This window comes from Rhizophagus irregularis, chromosome 21 (genome assembly GCF_026210795.1).
Source record: "Rhizophagus irregularis chromosome 21, complete sequence".
Taxonomy (NCBI): domain Eukaryota; kingdom Fungi; phylum Glomeromycota; class Glomeromycetes; order Glomerales; family Glomeraceae; genus Rhizophagus; species Rhizophagus irregularis.
In genome coordinates, this window is record NC_089449.1 from 2,195,090 (window position 1) to 2,211,128 (window position 16,039).

Sequence of the window (16,039 nt, forward strand, 5' to 3'; positions counted from 1 at the left end):
TCTTTGTACGATTATTAGATGCCAAGTTATTTAATATATTCTTTATATAACTGTGATTATAAACGGTTCTTTTTAATATAAGATTTTTGAGGATAGGTGTGATAGTGACTATAGATAGATTGTGACTATATAGGATAGTTTTTAATAATAAAGTGTTTTGAACATTCAACTGGTGTGACTATATAGTAGAATGTGACTATAACGGGAGTGACTATAGAGGGAGTTGACTGTAATCATAAACTTTTTTACTTGTTTATTTTTGATGTAGCATGAAATTTCCAATACACATTCTGTGCGGACCAATCAGAAATGACGCGTGCAGACAACCGGAAATCGCCACGTGACACTAATTGTTATCGACCTTCGTAAAATTATATAGTCCTTCGCTACATTCCGGACAATTATATATACTATATAACAATTCTCATACATATTACCTCTAATTTTTTTTATTATAATAGTTATATTAAAAATTATGGCATAGTATAATTATTAAATATAAAACTTATATATGTAAATCAAATTGATTAAAATTAATTTTTTTTAGCATAAATTATTAATAAGTTTCGAATTCATAATTCTGGCCAAAATTATAATTCTGATCTAAATTTGATTAAAATTGAAAAATATAGATTAAAAGTAACATGCATTTATACAATATAACATTTTAACTATTATTATTCAAAATGCTTTTTAAGAATCTAATGAACATTTTAATTAGTTTAAAAAGTTAAAAAATCAAGTAAATTCAAATTGGATCTTCATCAGCAAGTTTGAAAAGTGTTGATTCACACCAGTATACATGTTGATCAACACCAGCTAGTTATTCAACGTGATTTACAATATTAATCAACACCATATACTGGAGTACAGTTTAACCTCGATATACCGATATGATACAGTCAACTCCCTCTATAGTCACTTCCGTTATAGTCATATTCTACTATATAGTCATATCAGTTGAATGTTCAAAACACTTTATTATTAAAATCTATCCTATATAGTCACAATCTATCTATAGTCACTATCACATCTATCCTCAAAAATCTTATATTAAAAAGAACCGTTTATAATCACAGTTATATAAAGAATATATTAAATAACTTGGCATCTAATAATCGTACAAAGATGTATCAAGCTTGTTAGAATCGTCTCGCCGAGACGAATCGAATGGTGGTAGTTTTATCCTTTTCCTTTGCAAGTGTTTACGGCCAGACCACCCATTGCCTCTTATGGAGACTAATCTCCTGGGTCTCGTCCTATCATCTTCAATGGGCAACCAATATACCGAGAGTACTTAATTCTTCGGTAACAGCACCACTATAGACATCCCCCATCGTGCCATTTAGGCTGATCTGAAGCTAGGTACACGCCGCCTACTCATCCTATACCCATTGCATGATACTGATACTCAATTTATTTTACGACCTTTAGAGAGCATCTACTTTCATGGAGGACTTTCGACAGGTAACATCAACCATCTGGTACCCTTCCATACCACCATTTTGCGTACTAAAGTCTCACTCAAAGCGCCACTACAGCCCGCGATTACCCAGCACCGATAGTACAGTTGTTTACCCCAAGTGGTATACTTTGTAGCGACCACTCAGACAGGAAGTAGCAGGCATCTGTCCAGGATCACCCCCTTATGGCGGTACGGTCCAACCAAGGGATCACCAACCAGAATCCAAGGCAGTAGGACCGAACCCTATGAAATACGCTACCTGTTCGCGCACGAACACTTTAGTTGGTCTAAGACCTAACAGAAGGTCAAACTACCACTAAGACATTGCACCCTTAGCTTTACCATCTAGGACGACCATCTAGCCATTACTGACCCCAAGTGGTATCGTAGAGTGACCACCCAGACAGGAAGTCCCCCCAAGGTATAGTAGTCGCGCAAGGACAGGACTGCGCACATACCAATGGCTCATAGGGAACGTTAGAAGGACACCATGATCCCTAGTTGAAATGTGCGGCCTAACCATACACACTAATTCACCATGATGCAGTCCAACTACACTAATCCCTGTATTTTCATGCTATTGGTTGTAGCGTCCGCAGTAAAATTCTTTTTATTTCCGTAGTCATGGGAATCGAACCTGCGACCTCATCATACTCAGGCTTAATGAGGGTCTCAGTGACTAACCACCGAGATAGGGTGACCAACCCCTAGTTTTATCCTTTTCCGATCACTGGCTGACGAGTTATTCAACAAAATGTTAAACATCGGCATTATAATATTTCTTGATTTACGTTTACTGCGCCATTTAACATTTTGCTAGATTTCTCGGTACCTAGTGATTGTAAAAAGATGATTTATAGCTCGTTGGAATCGCCTCATTAAGACGAATCGAATGTGATAAGCTCATCTCTCTGTGATCAATATTGACGGAGTTATTACTTAAAAACAATTTAATATTTTTTAATTTCAGAAATTGATCTAGTGATTGGATTTCGATGTATCTTATACCATTAGATTCGTCTCATTAAGACGAATCGAATGGTAGTAAGATAGTCTTTCTAGGATCAATATTGACAGAGTTATTACACAAAAACCATTAATATTTTTTTAATTTCAGAAATTAATCTAGTGATTGGATTTCTATGTATTTATACCATTAGAACCGTCTCATCAAGACGAATCGAATGGCAGTAAGATTATCTCTCTACGATTAATATTGGCGAAGTTACGATACAATAAAGTTTTAAGTATAATTCTGGCTAAAATTATGTTAATTTTTGGCCGGAATTATGATATACAAATATAAGAAATTTTTTATATAGTCACATTTCTTTATAATCACCAAATATAGACTGTCCCAAATGTGTGACTATAAAGAGAGTTGACTGTATTAATATATCCTTAAATTCTATCAATATATATGTCCTATATTAAATTTTAATTATACTAATTTTTATTAAAATCAGATTATTATTGGCTAACTTTATATGTAACAACTTATTAATTTAATGTGATCAATACATTTTTTTGATATAAATGTTTGGTGAATTCAAAATTCTACATAATAATTATAACTCAAACTTTCCAAATTAATAAATAGCAACTTGATATACTTGTATTCAAAATTTTACTGAATATGGATGTAAAATAAAGAACTTTAATATATATTATCTGTGTAAAATTAAAATCGAACATAATTCTTATAAAAAAAATGCAAATAATTTAACTTACATATAAACTAGGCGGATATTTTTATATTCACTTTAAAGAATAGATCAAGACCTATCCAACAAATTAAAAATTACTTTGGTTGAATCATTGGTTGATGAATAAATGTGTTCAACACATTTATTTCTAATTATGAATTTGATTGTCAACATTTCTATATGTAGTGAATCAATTGGAAAGATCTTTGATTCCAAAATTAGAGTGTGATTTAATCTTTTAAAATGTAAAATTATTTGTTTAGCCAATATACATACTGAGAAAATAATACCATATTACTAATATTACATCATAAAATTTCTTACCAATAAGTTATTTTTAAGATTTTGTATTTTATTTAAAGGAATGAAAAAGAGTCATTTACTATTTAAAGAAAATAAAATAATAGATAGATCAGTTTCTAATAGAGAAAAATTATGTAAATAATTTATTATAAAACCCAAAAAATTTGTTTTTTAAGAAGTTGTTAAATATACAAAGAAAAGAGCTTCTTCAAAAGGGTTTTTCCATCATAAATTTCAATAAACATATAGTAGATTAAAAAGCTTAAGTAAAAACAAACCTTTGAATATATCTGTTTCCATTGTTGTAAATAGATTTCATATTTCTTTGTTTCTTCAGCTTATTACAATTTGAAAGAAAATGTACTATGCTTATTTTCGTTTTATAAGAAGTTTTCAAGTATTTATAACTTCTGGATTCCGTCTTCAATAGCCAGATTCCTTTGTAATACGTTTAAACATAACCTGAAGAATCAATTTTTTTTATTGTCCTTTGCTATTAAATTTTTTGTGACACAATTAAGGTTGCTTGCTGAAACGGGGCTTTAGGGGTTTACGAGATGGCGTTTCGCCGAAAAGCGAAATTCTGCCGAAACTATATTAAAGTTATATTAAAAAACTGGCGAAACTTTGGAGAAAGGCGAAACTGCTGAAACTTATTATAAATGCCAAAACTGCCAAAACTCTGCCAAAACTTTAATAAATCTATAGTAAAATTTTGATGAAACTAATCGTAAGATTTTGAAGAGGTTTAGACAAGCAACCTTAGGCACAATTAAAATAAATTAGTACAATTATCATATGCCGATACATTTGATAATATTTAGCCAATAAAATACATATCTATGTAACAAACAATTACATCAGTGTTATGACTAAGTTATGTCATTTAAAATTACTTGAAAACTTGATGATTTACTTAAATTTTATTTGTTATTTAAGTAAAAATCACATTTGCCAATCGTCATGTGATTATTCAAAAATTGGAAAGCCTGCTATGCTTAATTTTAGTAAAAAATTTAATTTTGATCATGTGATATTATAATGAATAGCCAATCAAAAGTTTTAGCCAATTTTGGGAATTTTGGAATAATTTTGGCATTTCATTTTTTCTTAAATTAATTTTACCATTTTAGTTTTAGCAAATGATAAAACTTAATTTAAATGGTAGTTTTAATCAACATTTAAATGTTTGCTGTTTAATTGCTTTATATCTAGTAATGATTTGTAAACACAATAGTGTTAAGATTATTTTGCTAAATATGATAAATTGCAAATTATCTAATAATTTATCATTTAATATTTTATAATTTATTACACCTACTAGAAGATAATTTTAATACTATTCAATTCATCTTAATTAAATGATCTTAAAGAGCTATTAATTATGAATCTGATCTGATCTGAATTTAAAAAAAATTATCTCGTAATCTAATAATTGGATTTTAATGATTATTTTTTTTTTTATAGATCATGTTATGCTGATCAAAATAAACTGCTAGATCATAAGATATTTACAAAAAATGGTTTTTTTTTATAATTAATTTAGGTTGTACTATATTACCAATCTAATTAAATCAATTTGTTAAGAGGACTATTATTAAAATGCCAATTTTTATCATAGAAAAATAAAACTACTACCATTCAATTTGTCTTAATAAGACAATTTTAACAAGTTATATTACATCATCTTTTTATTATAATCATTGGATATTAAGCAATTTATTATATTCTTTATATAATAGTAACTATAAATAATATTTTAATATAAGATTTCTGGAAATAAATTGATAGTGACTATAGATAGATTGTGACTATATAGGATAGATTTAATAATAAAATGTTTTGAATAAGACTTAGGGGGTATAATAATAATACTTCATTTTTTGAGAATACAAATGTGACCAGTGAATTTCTGAAAATTTCTGAAATTTTTTTCAAAATTTTTATATGCTATTAATAGATATATTAGAAATTTAAAGTACTATTATATAACTATAAAAAATTTTATATACAGTATAATCCTGAAATATCAAATATATAATATTATGAATAAATTAAAAAAATTTCAAACGATTAATATAGAGCTTGAAATCTTTAAATACAGTGAAATTTATTGCAACTACATGTTCTATATATTATTTTCTTGTTTTACAACTAATCGAATATTACATAAGTAATTTCTATATACATAGGACGTATTGATCTTTAATTGCGGATCCCTATTACCTTATTGTTTAAGATAGAATAGTAATACGAAGCATCGGAAATTGTAAAGAAAAAAAAGGATATTGCATATAGAAAAGCTAACTAAAAATGTATGTTGTTTAAAAAAAAAGCCTATCTATTTTTAGTAACTCTCTTCTATGTTAAATGCTCTATTCTACTACTATTACAAAAGGCAATAAATTCTTCTACGATAACAGAATTACCTACTCTAATGGAAATTGCCTCATATAGATAGGCTTTTCAGAAAATAAATTTCGTAATTCGCGTTTAAAAGCCTATCAATTCACAAGATTTCACATGAGCTTACCGTACTATATCTTTTATGGTAATACTTTATAGGGCGAATTTGGTATACTCATATTGATGTCATCTCAAAAAATATATGACCGATCACAATTGAAATAATTCTATCTATACAAAAATGAATGCTTTAAAAATTTTAAAAGACCAGCATGTTTTGATTAGACTCTGTAGGTTCGGAGTTTCACGCGTTTCTGTCAGAATCGCTCCATTAGCCATGCCTACATTGACGCGAGTTGTAAAATTTGGAGTAAAACCCTTGTCGACCTATTGGTATGCTGTAGGCGTGTTAATTTAAAGACTAAACTGACTTCATAAGTAGACCTGACAATATTATATCATCAACTTAGTGCTAGAAAAAATTATTCAGCCTGTCTAACTTACAACCGAACAAGAAAAGATTCATCGCGTCGTTATTATACTACAAAATGTAAGTGTTTCGTTTTACCGAATCATTTAAATGGAAGATAGAACTATTCTTAAATTCTCTAAATTTGTATGATTTTTAGCATATCCTCCCCATTCTGTGGTTTCAATGCCTGCATTGTCTCCAACAATGTCGATGGGCAATGTTGGCACTTGGCAAAAGAAGATTGGCGATGCGGTATCACCTGGGGATGTTTTAGTAGAAATTGAAACTGACAAAGCTCAAATGGATTTTGAATGTCAAGAAGAAGGTTATCTGGCTAAAATATTTGTTGAAGCTGGAACAAAGGACATCAAAGTTGGGACGGTATGTTACATGATCATTATTATATGAATTCCAAAACCTTAAATTCTAACTTTTTCTATTATGATAGCCAATTGCTATTTTAATTGAGGATAAAGAAGGAATCGATCAATTTGCTGATTATGTTGTCGAAAAAAGTGAAACGACTGAGACGAAGAAGGTTGAGCCTGTTGAGCAAAAAGAAGAAGCTTCACCTCGGCAAACGGAGTCTAGAACAGCAACAACTGATCAGCCAACTAATGTGCGAATTTTTGCTAGTCCAGTAGCACGTAGATTAGCACATGAACGTGGAATTTCTCTTGATCAAGTTACTGGTACAGGACCGAAAGGTCGTATAACAAAAGCTGATGTTGAAAGTTTCGATAAACCCACAAAGCCCGAAAAACCAGTAACTCCAATTATCGAACCTACGTCAGCTTATACTGACATTCCTATAAATAACATGCGTAAAGTTATCGCTGAACGATTAACGGACTCCAAAGTATTAGTTCCACATTATTATTTAACTATTGAAGTTAACATGGATAAGGTCTTGCAACTTCGTGAAACTCTTAATAATGCGAGCGACGGAAAATATAAGTTGTCTGTGAACGATTTTATTATCAAATCATCTGCTTCCGCACTTATGGCTATACCAGAAGTGAATAGCGCGTGGAATAACGATTTCATTCGACAGTGAGCATTGGATTGTATAATAATAAGAATAATAATTTTCTAGTTTTCCAATTATGCACATCTCCAATCAATTAATTTTTGTCTTTCAGATACCATAATGCTGACATTTCTATTGCTACTGCTACTTCTTCTGGTTTAATTACACCGATCATAACAAATGCACAATCTAAGGGGTTGGGGGCCATTTCAAATCAGGTTAAGGAGTTAGCTGGTCGTGCCAGAGAAGGAAAATTGGCACCACAGGAATATCAAGTAGGTTAAATTTGTCCTAACATGACTATGATATAACATAACTAAACATTATATATTTTTATAGGGAGGAAGCTTTACCATTTCAAATTTAGGAATGTTTGGAATTAAATCTTTCACAGCCATTATTAATCCACCACAATCATGTATTCTTGCTGTAGGAACTACTGAGCAAAAACTTGTTCCTGACCCCGACACTGAGACAGGTCATAGAATTGTTAATACCATGCACGTGACACTTTCATGTGATCACAGGGTTGTTGATGGGGCAGTTGGTTCTCAATGGCTTAAAGAGTGGAGGTCTTATATTGAAAATCCTCTTAAGTTACTTTTGTAAAATTATTTATAAAATTATTTATAACATGCTAAATATAAATCATGATCATGTGACATGGCTCATATAATATCACCATCACGTGAATAGATATTTCTTACAAAAAAATTTTTTACGGATGAAAGCAGTGTTGTCGTTTCATTTTCATATCCATTTTTATACACCTACTTTTTTTTAATTATTAAAACGAATTTAAATTACAAAGTTATAAAAATGACCGATAATGATAATGTGACTCCGGTTGAAGAAGTAAATCATGAAATTACAGATTTTGAAGAAACAGAAAATGAAAACAACAGTTCCGCGTTCCCTTTTGACGGTGAAATGAAAACTGTTTTTAACGATCCCGTAAATTTTAATGTCAAACATCCACTTTTTAACGCATGGACGTTATGGTTCGACAACCCTGGTAAAAAAGCAAACACAGCAAGTTGGTCTCAGAACCTCAAGGAGTTGATCACATTCGATTCAGTTGAAGAATTTTGGGGGTAGGTAAATCTTTTATTCTTGAAATCTTTTTATTATTTATAATTTAAGTTAATATTTTGATTTATTGAAATTTAAACTAAGAATGAACAATGATGGTTATTTTTTAATAGTGTTTACAATAATGTTGCCAAGGCTATTGATTTATCGCCTGGATCTAATTACCATCTTTTTAAACAAGGAATAAAACCAATGTGGGAGGATCCGGTAAATGAACTTGGTGGGAAATGGGTTATTCAATTTCCTCGAAATAAGACTGGTGAAGATATCAATACTCTCTGGCTTTATACAGTGAGTAGTTATTAATTAAATGCTCGAAAAATTGGTTAGACGCGCAGATTTATTTATATGATATTCTTAAATTACAAAATACAGCTGGCATAAAATTTGATTTGTTTAATTCTTCTTTCACTTCTATGGTTTAGATGCTTGCTTGCATTGGAGAAGGATTTGATTATGCAGATGAAGTATGCGGTGCTGTAGTGTCTGTTAGGAAAATCTTTTATAGAATTTCTTTGTGGACGCGAACGTCAAACAACAGAGAGATTTGTGAGACTCTTGGGTATGTAAATTATTATTAAAATTACTCTCAATTAATATGATTTATTTAACTTTACTATTTAAAACTTTTAGACGGCAGCTGAAACAAACTTTGGGTTTAACTCCAGTTCAACAACTTGAATTCCAGCCACATTCCGATTCGATCAAGAGTGGTAATCACAATAAAGAACATTTCTTTGTATAAGTATAATTAATTGGATAATATATGGACGTTGTGCCGTACATTAATTTTTATTCCATTTATTTTTTATTGTTTTGTATCTTCACTTTTTAGATTAAAAATTTTCCTAATCTTGCTTATTAACTGCTAATTTTATATATATTTATATATATAAGGTTTCATGTAAGGTCAAAAAGAAGGAAAGATATTCATTGTTTTAAAAAAAGATATCCTTTTGTTGATTTGATATCTGAGGTGTTTTAGGTGTTTTCACTAGTAAAAAGCAGTTTTTGGCAAGAATTAGGTATAAATTAGACAATAAATATTATGTTTATAGGTTTATTTAGGAATTTAGTTATCTTTTGCAAGCAATCAAATTATAAATTAATAACGTTAATAAAATCCTAAGCTTTTTTCTAAACTGACAATATAGATATTAAATAATATAATTAACACAATTTTCAATATAATATTTAATATTTATATAAAATTACTTGGTCATTATTTTTATTATTCTAATATATATTATACAATAGAATGCAAATATTCAATTATTTTACCTGTTTTTTTTATATTATTTTGTCAATCGTATTTATAATATTGTTAATTAATAAATAACAAATTATTATTAAGAATTTCTAAAATGTTAAATATTAATAATATTAATAAATTTTTATGTACACTTTGATTATTAAAGACAAATGTAAGAAATAAGTTTATTTTTATAATTAAATAAATATAATTTAATATTTTGTAATATAAAAAAATCAGGTGAATCTTATGATTACTTCATATTAAAAATAGGGTAAGATTGATTTAAATAAGGTTTGCCTATTGGATCAAAATAACTATTGACAGTACAAGTGGATTGTAATTTAATAATATTAGAGTTTATATATTTTTCTATTACTTTTACTTTAATAAAATTACAAATAAAAAAGTTATATTTAATAAAAAATATAAAAATACAGTCAACTCTCTATAAATGCATCCCAGGTATAAGAGTGCATTTAAAGAGGGTGTGTATTTATAGAACACATATAAATATATATAATATTAGTCTAAAATTAAGGTAATACAAAAATTTTATAAGTAAACTATATAAAATTTTTTTATAAAGGATGTATTTACAGAATATATATATATAAAAACTGTGCATTTAATATTAAAGCCTAAGTTGGAACTTTATAGAAGGTGCATTTATAGAAAATTGAAGAAAAACTTTCAAATTGAAACCTGAAATTTGGGCAAAATAAATTTGAAATATAGTGAAAAATGATGGTATTTCTGACGATAGTGTTTTTCACGAATTGAGTCAAGTTGAATTTTGAATCAATTTTTTATATGATAAAATTTGTCCTATACTAATTTTTATAATACTTTAACTATATTATTTATGTTATATGAATCTATATGAATCATTCTGAGCATAATTTTATGATATATATAATTTTTATTTATAAATAAAATTACAAGATTTTATTTATTTATTTTATGTAAAACCAGAAAGTATAGAAATAAAAAGGTTTATTTAAAGGATTAATTTTATATTCACCAGTGGTTAATTTAAAATTAATTCACCAGTGGTGAATTTACCTCTGGTGAAATTCACCAGTAATATGATAATTTTAGTTTTATAAGTTTTATATTAATTTTGTTTGTATTACGTTTTACAATTTCATACACGTAAATAAAAATTTTTTTATGAATTTTTTTAAACTGTAACTTTTTTTCCAAACATACTATTAAACCCATACAACTCAATTTCATAAATTAGAAATGAAATTTATAGAGAAATTTGTGTTTTTATAACACTACTAACTGTTTAACTCCTAAAGTTTTATATTTTTTATTTAATAACTTTAGAGTGTAATTTCACTACTTTAGTCAAATGAAATCAATTTCTTTTATTAATTAAAAGTTGTTCAACAGAGCCAAAACTACTTGTATATTATTTTTTATAAGTGTAGGTATAATATATATAAAAAAACCCATATTTTTCATAATGGTACTAACTTTCAAAATTGTTTTTTCATTTATTAACTTCAGAGCGTAATTTTACTACTTTAGTCAAATGAAATTGACTTTCTAAATTAATTGAAAATTGTTCAGCAAGGTCGAAACTACGTGTATATTAATTTTCATGGGTGTAGGTATAATATATATGGAGAAACCAACATTTTTCATAATGGTAATAACTTTCGAATTTTTCTTTTTTCCGTTTACTAACTTAGAGCGTAATTTCACCACTTTAGTCAAATGAAATCGACTTTCTAAATTAATTGAAAATTGTTCAGCAAGGTCAAAACTACTTGTATATTAATTTTCATGGGTGTAGGTATAATACATATGGAGAAATCTACATTTTTCATAACAGTACTAACTTTCAAATTTTTTTTTCTGTTTATTAACTTCAGCGCGTAATTTCACCACTTTAGTCAAATGAAATCGACTTTCTAAATTAATTGAAAATTGTTCAGCAAGGTCGAAACTACTTGTATATTAATTTTCATGGGTGTAGATATAATACATATGGAGAAATCTACATTTTTCATAACGGTACTAACTTTCGAATTTTTTTTTTTCTGTTTATTAACTTCAGCGCGTAATTTCACCACTTTAGTCAAATGAAATCGACTTTCTAACTTAATTGAAAATTGTTCAGCAAGGTCGAAACTACGTGTATATTAATTTTCATGGGTGTAGGTATAATACATATGGAAAAATCTACATTTTTCATAACGGTACTAACTTTCGAATTTTTCTTTTTTCCATTTACTAACTTTAGAGCATAATTTCACCACTTTAGTCAAATGAAATTTACTTCCTTTATTAATTGAAAGTTGTTTAGCAATATAAAATCTACTTAATATTGTAGGATTTATTCATTTTTTATAATAATACTAACTTATGAATTATTGTATAATATATTATTATATTTAAACTATATATTTTATATAAATATTTTTATTAATAAATTTATTATTTTTTTCAAAACAAAACAATTTAAATTTTAATAAATTATGTAATATAGGTGAACTTTACCTTGGGTGAATTTCACCACTGGTGAGCGTTAAAATCATCCATAAATATCCAACTTTTCAAATATTTAATTTTTTTTCATTAATAATTCTATATACATAAATATAGAGTTCCCCTCAGAAACTTTAATATTAATAATATTAATAAGTCAGAAAAACAAAATTTATATTTAATAAATATATTTAAAAAAAACTAGATAGTATTATATAAATATACTACCATAAAAATACAAATAATATAAATAAATAAACAACGTATAATAAAAGAAATAAAACAAATACTGTATAAAACAAGAAATTATAATGTTCTTTCTTATGAACGAACAGAAAATAGAAAGTAGGTAATTATTAAAATTAAAATGAATGTAAATGGGATAAAATGCTGTAAATAATATACAAATAAAATACAATCCTTATACTGTTTGCGTCATACCAACAGTGGGTGGACTATAGGGTCCAAGTAATCCACTAAAAAAAAGCAGAATAAACTGTGTTAGACACAATGCTAAGTTTTCGCAGTATCAAAATTCACATACCTTGGCCGTCGCCTTTGTTTAATTTGTTGTTGTATTTTTACTGAAGCATCAAGTGGCTTAAGTAGTTCAAAACTGCACAAAAGTTCCTCATTCACACTCATCACTGCCCCAAAGTTATCAAATTCTCCACAATAATTTGGAGCAGAGAACACAGTTACCAGTTTCCTATCGTCAAAAAACTCATAACCATCCTCAACAACCATATGGGCGCGACATACTAAATCAAAGTCGTGTCGTTGCAAAAATTCACTAATAATTGCTTTGCCGAAACAATAGCTAACGCCTCGCTCATTATCCTCCCAATCTACAGCTGTTTCCGAAGGGTCTGACCATAATAAATCATTTAGAAGTCCATAATCTGGAACGTCAGTGGGACGTTGAATACTTCGAATCTCATCCATAGATGAGAGAGAAGGCGATAAACCACCATGTACACAGAAAATTTTATTTGCCACAATGGCAGCAATTGGTAGACAATTGAACACACCTATAAAAGCTTTCCATATTTTGAGACTTAATCGACGTTTACATTCGTCATAAAATCCATATACTTGAAATTAAATAAAAAATGATACGATAAATGATCTAACACACTGTAATACAAAACTTAGCATTTAAATTCTAATCAAAAATTTTACCTCTTGTCACATTTGCACATTCGTGATTACCCCTCAGTAGAAAAAAATTTTCCGGGTATTTAATCTTGTAACAGAGTAAAAGCAGTATAGTTTCTAAGCTCTGCTTCCCACGATCCACATAATCGCCGAGAAATAGATAATTTGCTGCAGGTGGAAACCCACACATATCAAATAACCGAATGAGGTCCGAATATTGACCATGAACATCACCGACTATTTTGACTGGTGGAGAAAGTTCAATGAGCGCCGGCTGTGATAAGAATATATCACGTGCAGCTTGACAAATAGCATGTATTTCCGCGCTTTTTAGGGGAACAGATTTTGAAACCTTATTAGAATATCCAGCTACAATGAGACGTTGTATCATATCATCAACCTCCAAAGACTTCACATAATCATTGCCTGTCACCAGTGTAAATGCGTTATTTTGACCAGGAGTGGGCATCTGTCCATTTGAATCATTTGTCTCCGTAGCATTATTATGGGAATCATTATTCCCATTTGGTCGTAGGAGAATTGATTCCATAGGTGATGAAGGTGAACTGTCTTCAGAATTGGTTAATATATTATTATTAGGATTGGTGTCTACAGCTAATTCATCGACTATCAAATTTACAGGACCTGCACCCGAACCAGAATCATTTTCTTTTCTGTCTTTTCTCTTTTCTTCATTTGAAACATCATTACTATTCTTCGACAAACTCAACGAATGTTTCTTCGAAGAAGAGTTTCCCATTGGATTTTTTCGAAATATATATATATATTATTAATTGGAATATTATTAACTATCTAAAACTAGAATTTCGATTTTGAAATAATTTTTCTTTGAGCTTTATTGAAAATCTTTATTTGTCAATAGGTTAAATATAATTAGTAAAATAATTGAAAAGTGAAAAAAGAAGAAACAAGTGTTAAAAGTATTCGATGACAATTAACGCTAACGTTTATTGAATGTTATTAAAGAAAATAAAGTTGTAAAACAGATAATGACCTTAACGACGAAAAATAATCCAAATATTGTCTTTTACTTTATGTTAGAGAAAGAGACAGCAGTATCTATTGATGTTGAGTGAAAAGAGTCGTACACAAGCATATGAACAGAAATTATTATGCCCTTATTGATTAGGCCTATTAACCAAGAGACTCAATACATTGTAAAGATACCGAGGAATTATTCAGGAAAATGAGAGAGTAAGGAACGTAAAATTGATATAATTTCACACGTATAAACAGATATACTTTTATAAAGGTCTCTTACTTGATTTGTTAAAATATATGTATTCCGTTAGGAGAAAACGTGATATAATAAAGTGTAGAGGAAATTGCACTGTAGCCTTTCCACTCTTTTTATAAGCCGCTTAAAAAAGAAACAGGAATAAAAAATCAAGGTGTAAGTTTAGGTGCTTGACCGCAATTCATTCGCTTTGTTCGCTTTAAGAATGTAAAAAAAAAGTAACATTAAGTTATCTGTTTAGTTTTTTATACTTATGCGCCACGATATATTCCTGTGTTACTGCGAAATTTACCACAAAAAAATTTAACCTCACGTGATTTTTGACTTTGGCAATAGCAATTATCTTAGTAATTTTCAATAAATTGGCATTTTTCAGATATATAAAAGTCTGTCAGTTTTCAATAGATTGTAATAAATTTTTTTTTTTTTGAAAGCTAATCAATTGTAGTTTCTATATTTGAAATTCTAAAAGCAAATAAATATATAAAATAACTTTAAAATTTACAATGAAATATTCTTTTTATTTAAAATTTAAAATTTATAATGGATTAGTTTTCAAATAAAAAAATTTTTACTAAATATTTTAATTATTTAAAAAGTCATAACTTAAACTTTAAAAATTATTGGTTAATTTTCTTTTAAAAAAAATATTGGTTAAATTTTAGCATTTTTAAAACTATATGATTTTTATATAATAAATTTAAATTTTTTTTTTATAATGCCTGCAACTAGTGTTGTCATAGGATATGGATATGGGCATTGGACAATCCTGTCCATTATAATTTCATATCCAGGACATTTTGTCTGCATTAATGCCAGCTGTTTTTCTTGTTAATTCCAGCCAAAAGATTTTTAAAGTTAGTTAACAGCTTGCCTGTATCTGTAAAATCTGTGAACTTGAATGCAAATATGAATTATTTGAATGTTTGTATTCACAAAAAAATTACCAGATAATGTTTCATATATAACACTACTTAACAACATTTAATACTTTATTAAGAAAAAAATATAGAAAAACTGAATACATATTTACTATAACAAATTCCTAATATAATTAAGTACTAAACTACTTATTATCTTTGCAAGAAAACATCATATATATACTGTTAGATGGAAATTCAGACTTAAAAAGTGGGATTATTATTTGAAGTATCTCCGGTCTTAGAGAGTATTACCTATGTTCTTTTGTAAATATTTCATAAAACCCATTATATTACAAGATATAAAAATAAAACAAATAAGAAAGAAAAAAAGAAAAACAAAAAAATTAAAAATGTAAAAATAAAGAATTAATAAAAAATATTAACCATGAAGTTACCTATTTCATTTTAGCAAATTTACTCCAAAATCTAAAAAGATCTTTTCAAATAAAGCCTAATTTTCTTAATAAGACTG

General features: G+C 28.1%; 3 protein-coding genes across 4 annotated transcripts; 2 read left to right on the top strand and 1 right to left on the bottom strand.

Annotated features, from left to right (window-relative positions):
- Positions 1-6,082: 6,082 nt before the first annotated feature.
- OCT59_013908 (uncharacterized protein) lies at positions 6,083-8,089 on the top strand. Of its 2 annotated transcripts, XM_025315616.2 has the most exons (6): positions 6,083-6,273; positions 6,351-6,430; positions 6,510-6,733; positions 6,801-7,405; positions 7,495-7,657; positions 7,722-8,089. In XM_025315616.2, exons 1-6 carry the CDS (start codon positions 6,122-6,124, stop codon positions 7,989-7,991), a joined length of 1,494 nt encoding a protein of 497 aa, XP_025182495.1. In that variant the 5' UTR covers positions 6,083-6,121; the 3' UTR covers positions 7,992-8,089. The 2 variants fall into 2 exon arrangements, with proteins under 2 accessions (XP_025182495.1, XP_066001928.1); XM_066141834.1 differs by having other exon boundaries at positions 6,801-7,657.
- Positions 8,088-9,635, top strand: OCT59_013909 (uncharacterized protein). Its single transcript, XM_025315617.2, has 4 exons — positions 8,088-8,476; positions 8,588-8,765; positions 8,900-9,036; positions 9,108-9,635. Exons 1-4 carry the CDS (start codon positions 8,202-8,204, stop codon positions 9,217-9,219), a joined length of 702 nt encoding a protein of 233 aa, XP_025182496.1. The 5' UTR covers positions 8,088-8,201; the 3' UTR covers positions 9,220-9,635.
- Positions 9,636-12,370: 2,735 nt separating this feature from the next.
- OCT59_013910 (uncharacterized protein) lies at positions 12,371-14,822 on the bottom strand. The gene is made up of 5 exons (XM_025309155.2): positions 14,669-14,822; positions 14,402-14,553; positions 13,411-14,253; positions 12,773-13,322; positions 12,371-12,704 (listed from the first exon to the last, which is right to left on the bottom strand). Exons 3-5 carry the CDS (start codon positions 14,144-14,146, stop codon positions 12,650-12,652), a joined length of 1,341 nt encoding a protein of 446 aa, XP_025182497.2. The 5' UTR covers positions 14,147-14,253; positions 14,402-14,553; positions 14,669-14,822; the 3' UTR covers positions 12,371-12,649.
- Positions 14,823-16,039: the final 1,217 nt, after the last annotated feature.

What these genes read in the sequence shown, in the direction of transcription:
- OCT59_013908 (XM_025315616.2), top strand. Translation starts at nt 6,122, where the DNA reads ATGAATGCTTTAAAAATTTTAAAAGACCAGCATGTTTTGATTAGACTC. An exon ending in AAACCCTTGTCGACCTATTG is followed by an intron (nt 6,274 to 6,350) that starts GTATGCTGTAGG and finishes TCATCAACTTAG; the next exon opens with TGCTAGAAAAAATTATTCAG. An exon ending in TCGTTATTATACTACAAAAT is followed by an intron (nt 6,431 to 6,509) that starts GTAAGTGTTTCG and finishes TATGATTTTTAG; the next exon opens with CATATCCTCCCCATTCTGTG.
- OCT59_013909 (XM_025315617.2), top strand. Translation starts at nt 8,202, where the DNA reads ATGACCGATAATGATAATGTGACTCCGGTTGAAGAAGTAAATCATGAA. An exon ending in ATACTCTCTGGCTTTATACA is followed by an intron (nt 8,766 to 8,899) that starts GTGAGTAGTTAT and finishes TCTATGGTTTAG; the next exon opens with ATGCTTGCTTGCATTGGAGA. An exon ending in GAGATTTGTGAGACTCTTGG is followed by an intron (nt 9,037 to 9,107) that starts GTATGTAAATTA and finishes TAAAACTTTTAG; the next exon opens with ACGGCAGCTGAAACAAACTT.
- OCT59_013910 (XM_025309155.2), bottom strand. Translation starts at nt 14,146, where the DNA reads ATGGGAAACTCTTCTTCGAAGAAACATTCGTTGAGTTTGTCGAAGAAT. An exon ending in ATGTGCAAATGTGACAAGAG is followed by an intron (nt 13,323 to 13,410) that starts GTAAAATTTTTG and finishes TTTAATTTCAAG; the next exon opens with TATATGGATTTTATGACGAA. An exon ending in AAACAAAGGCGACGGCCAAG is followed by an intron (nt 12,705 to 12,772) that starts GTATGTGAATTT and finishes GCTTTTTTTTAG; the next exon opens with TGGATTACTTGGACCCTATA.